The sequence below is a fragment of the Hibiscus syriacus genome, unplaced genomic scaffold (genome assembly GCF_006381635.1).
Source record: "Hibiscus syriacus cultivar Baekdansim isolate YM2019G1 unplaced genomic scaffold, ASM638163v2 tig00016563_pilon, whole genome shotgun sequence".
NCBI lineage: Eukaryota > Viridiplantae > Streptophyta > Magnoliopsida > Malvales > Malvaceae > Hibiscus > Hibiscus syriacus.
The window spans coordinates 885,529-890,574 of NW_024062387.1; the positions used below are offsets into that span (position 1 = coordinate 885,529).

The 5,046-nt window shown below is 37.2% G+C and overlaps 1 protein-coding gene across 1 annotated transcript; it reads left to right on the forward strand.

The window, feature by feature from the left end:
- The first annotated feature begins 435 nt into the window (after positions 1 to 435).
- Positions 436 to 1,065, forward strand: LOC120208504 (secreted RxLR effector protein 161-like). Its single transcript, XM_039207764.1, has one exon. It carries the CDS (start codon positions 436 to 438, stop codon positions 1,063 to 1,065), a length of 630 nt encoding a protein of 209 aa, XP_039063695.1.
- Positions 1,066 to 5,046: the final 3,981 nt, after the last annotated feature.

The window sequence follows — 5,046 nt, forward strand, 5'->3', positions numbered from 1 at the left end:
GGTTTGTAATAGTAATTAGGGTTATTTTCTCTAGTTTTGTCTAATTTTAGTATTAATAGTATTTATGAGTGAATATTATAAATGTTATGTTTTAAATGGTTTAAAACGCAACGGAATTAGGCAGTTGTATTTGGATATGAAACAACACTGAACTGCCTAATTACTGACTGGAATCATATTAGTTTTCAATGATCAAATGATGTTTTATAAATTTTTATGATTAATGAACAAGCTTTTAAAGTTAAAAAAGAAAATATTTAATGAAACAAAATTTTTAAGCATTTAAGTTTAGAATATGTCAGTTGAGTTGATGTGACATCTGTGACTCGTATTACGAGACATATATGAGCTATGAGTGTTACACAGATGAACATTTTCTCTCTCAAAGAGAATATGCAGTAAGTTTACTGAATCGTTTTGGGGGATTCAAAAGCAATGACTACTCCTATGGAACCTTGCTTGAAGTTAACTAAAGATGAAGGAAAACTATTGGAAGATGAAACACTTTTCCGACAGCTTGTTGGTAGTTTATTCTATTTAACTATCACAAAGCCTGACATTTCATATTCTGTAAGAGTCATCTATCAGTTTATGGAAAAACCACGTGAGAGCCATTTAATTGCAGCAAAGAGGATTCTTCACTATGTAAAAAGCACTCTGAATTTTGGGTTATTGTATAAGCATCATGCATCATTTTCTCTGACTGGTTTTGTAGATGCAGACTGGGCTGATGATGTGAATGATAGGCACTCCACAACAGGGTATTGTTTTAATACAGGTTCAACAACAGTCTCATGGTGCAGCAAAAACAAAACTATTGTTGCTCTTTCAAGTTGTGAAGCTGAATATGTAGCAGCTACTATGGCCATTCAAGAGTGTATTTTGCTTAAGAGGCTTATTCAAGAAACGTTCTATGTCTTGGATTATCCAGTTCCTATTCACTGCGATAATGAAAGTGCAATTAAGCTTGCTGAAAATCGAGTGTTTCATGCCCGCACAAAACACATTGAAACACTTTATCATTTCGTTCGAGAAAAGGTTTTGACTCAGGACATTCAGCTGTAGAAAATACGAACTGAAGATCAAGTTGCTGATATATTTACCAAAGCACTTGGCAAAGCAAAATTTGAAGTGTTTCGAAGTGCTCTTTGTGTTGTTGACATTAAGTTTGCACTAAGGGGGAGTGTTGCAAATTAGTGAAACTTACTGTCATAGTTGTTGAATCGGTCTTTTCTAAAAAAGTTTATTCTGTTTGAAGTTTTCCTTTTATTTAGGAAGTTTATGTTAGTTTCATTTTATTTAGGAGTTAGTGGTTTTTATTTAGGCAAATAAACTCAGAAGACACGTTTGTGTTAGTTGAGATATTTTAGTGCATTTTTTAGTATTTATAAAGTTGTAATCGTTGTTTGATTTATTCTTTGAGTAATAAAAGTTCAGTTTTAAAGGATCTTCTCTACTTTCTCTTTGGCTGCTGCTTGTCTTTATATTTCTTTCACGTCGAAGTATAGAAGAAGATAAAGGCAAAGGATAAAGCTTTCGAAGTGATTTTTAATTCTATAGTGACAGGGACCAAACCTCCTTTTGAGGAATATTAATATGGAATGTCTTGGTTGGCTCTTCAATTCGGTGATGCTCACAAGTCATCGTTGAGTCACAAATTCAAGGTCCAATGCATCTCCTAAGCTTGTAGCTATTAGACCGACTGGGAAAACCATTACGACGGAGGTAAGGGGTCTGGTCATGGCTCATGGGGCAGATGCTTATCCTTTCACTGAGGAGCGGTTGAATGAGATAGAGGCACAGTACGAGGAGATGACAAGGGGCTGGCCACAGAAGCTGAAACACGTACGAACTGCAAGAGGAGCACGAGCTGGAGGCCACTCGTCGCTGTTCTTACGTACGCGTGTGAAGAACCAGTAGAAGTTTGTCGTTCTACTTTGGGTACTGCGACTTTGATCTGCATCCGAAGCGTGCCCTGGAAAAAGATTAAAAAAGAAAAAAACCAAGGTGATGTGGAGAAGGAAGGAAATGCAAAGGAATGTTGGCTCTGCCATGGGAGGTCTACACTAGAGCTTGATGAATACGTAAATCATAATGCGAATACGTAAATCGCAATGCGAATACGTAAATCGCAATGCGAATACATAAATCGTAATACGAATACGTAAATCGCAATGCGAATACGTAAATCGCAATGCGAATAAGTAAATCGCAATGTGAATCTGACTATCGCAATGCGATTTACATAGCACCATTCGTATCCAACGCGTATTTTTTTTTCAAATTCCAAACACGAATATATTAATATATCGGAACACTGAACCATCCACAGTATATCCCGTAATCGTAACTCATAACCTAAAACCCTAAATCACAAATCAGTCTCATCTCCATCTCTCACTCTCTAAGGCGACATCCGTCCCCGTATCCAACGAAATCAGTCCCCATCTCCGACGATATCAGTCTCCATCTCCGGCGAAATCATTCACAGTCATAAATGGAAAATCAACCACCGAGGGTTAGTTTTTTTAATTATTTTTATTTTGAAATTTTTGCATTATTATTAGGTTTTTCATATTGAAATTGATGATAAGTTTACTGGTGTTTTCAATAATAGATTAACCATTTCACTTAGATTGCTTATTAAATTCATTCGATTGCTGCCAATACTGCTAAACTGCTTAGTCTTTAACCCTGTGAAGTTAGTATTTGTCTTTGTTTTGTCTTTTGGTTGGAGTAATGCAATCCATTCAAGTTTCTTTCAATTTTAGTATTTGAAACCGAGAATGACTATCGCAATGCGATTCTGTCTTTGTGATTTTCATTTCATGTTGCGATTCTTGCGTTGCGATAGTCAAATTCGCGTTGCGATAGTCATTTTCGTGTTGCGATTTTCATTTCGCGTTGCGATTTTCATTTTCGTGTTGCGATTTTAAGTTTCAGAAACTATTCTTCTTCTGCAAATTGAAACTTGAATGAATTGCATTACTTCAACCTAAAAACAAAGACAAATACTAAATTCACAGTGTTGCAAATTTAAGTTTGAAGAATAAACTACTACTCTTTATGTTTATTGTTCTTGTTATATCTTCACAGTGTAGTTTTTGGTATATCTAACTTGGTATGTTTATTGTTTTTGCAGAACTTTTATTCGGCTCAATTGACCTTAAGAAATAAAGTAAGCCTGGCCAAAATAATTGCGTCGAATCTTTCACATGCACAAAGAAAAATATTTGAGGATACTTGCTTCGGCCATGGCTGAAAGTACAACATCTGGGTGGAGATGCTATGTTGACCCATATGTTTCTTCAAACCATAACTAGCGATCTACCAGAGACTATACAACGTCGTGATGAAGAGATATGGTTTGATTTTCTACCGGCGTATACGTGTTTTGGGCGGGAGGAGTTTTGCTTAATCACCGGTCTACGCTTCGGACACGATGATGTAGATCGGTGCACTAGACATATTACCCGCCTATCATGGTTTTCCCGGGTTTTTCCTGAGCTGTCGAATTTACACGTAGAAGACTTGACGAGATTATTGAATAAGAAAGATGGTTTTACTCGGATGGATGACGTCGATGTTGTCCGAGTATGCCTTCTAATACTTTTGCAAGCCGGATTTTTAGGCAGAGAGGCCCTACAACCTATTCCTAATGATCTAATTAAATTGGTAGAGGACCTAAATGCATGGAACCTGTTTTCGTGGGGTTCGTATCTATGGAAAGCTACATGGAATAAGTTGTCGTCTGCCTTTGATGATCAGAAAAGTTTGCGTGGCGATGGTTCCAAATACACTTTGTCAGGCTTTATTTGGGCCTTTAAGATAATAATTTTTATATAATGTTTCCAAAATTATAATTAATTCTTTAACAATTACTAATGTTTGTTATTATATTGTTTGTAGATTTGGATATTTGAGGTCTTTCCCGCCATGCAGACATATGCATTAAAAACTTATAATGATATTCCTAGGGCTATTTCCTGGAAGAGGAAACAGTCCTTGCAGCAATGGGAAGATTTACTACCGTATACTACAATAAATAATGTAAGTTAACATAAATACTACCATATGTTTATAAACAAGTTATTACTATTACACGTTTAACTTTGTTTGAGCTTTTATATTGTTAGGAGGCCAACACTCCATTACAGAGGCTGACACCCACGGAAGCTGAGCTTGCCACTGATTGGTGGCAAGCTAGTAAGCGTTTTTTTGATGGCACGGATGATGAGCAGCCACCACTTCGAGAGCCATCACCTCACCCAGAGCCATCACCTGATCGACCCGAATATACACCTCCACAACGAGAGTCATCACCTATTCTGTCACATCATCGAGCCTCTTCTCCACCATCACCTCATGATAGGCGACCGACAAAGATGCCACGATGTTTATCTCCCTGTTCTCCACCTCCACGGGATGAGTTAGGGGAGTTACGTAATGAGGTCAATGCCTTGCGTGAGGAGGTCGGCACTTTACGTGATGACAATGGTGCATGGCGTGTTGAGGTGTCTACTTTACGTGGTGAGGTAGCAACTCTACGTGAGATTGTAGTATCGTTGCAGAATGAGGTTCATACTCTACGCAACGAGGTAAGTTTAATATTTTTCATATTTAACTTGATGATAAATTTTCTCGTAATTTCACTTAGATTGCTTAGTAAATTCATTCGGTTGCTGCCAATACTGTTAATTCTTTAACCCTATGAAATTAGTATTTGTTTTTGGTTGTCTTTTGGTTGAAGTAATGCAATCCATTCAAGTTTCAATTTGCAGAAGAAGAATAGTTTACTATCGCAATACGAAAATGACTATCGCAACGAGAAAATCGCAACAACAAAATCGCAACGCCAAAATGACTATCGCAATACGAAAATGACTATCGCAATGCGAATTTGACTATCGCAACGAAAGAATCGCAATGCGAAATGAAAATCGCATTGCGATTCTCTCGTTGCGATAGTCATTTTCGCGTTGCGATAGTCATTTTCGCGCATTGCGATTCTCTCGTTGTGATAGTCAAATTTGCATTACGATAGTC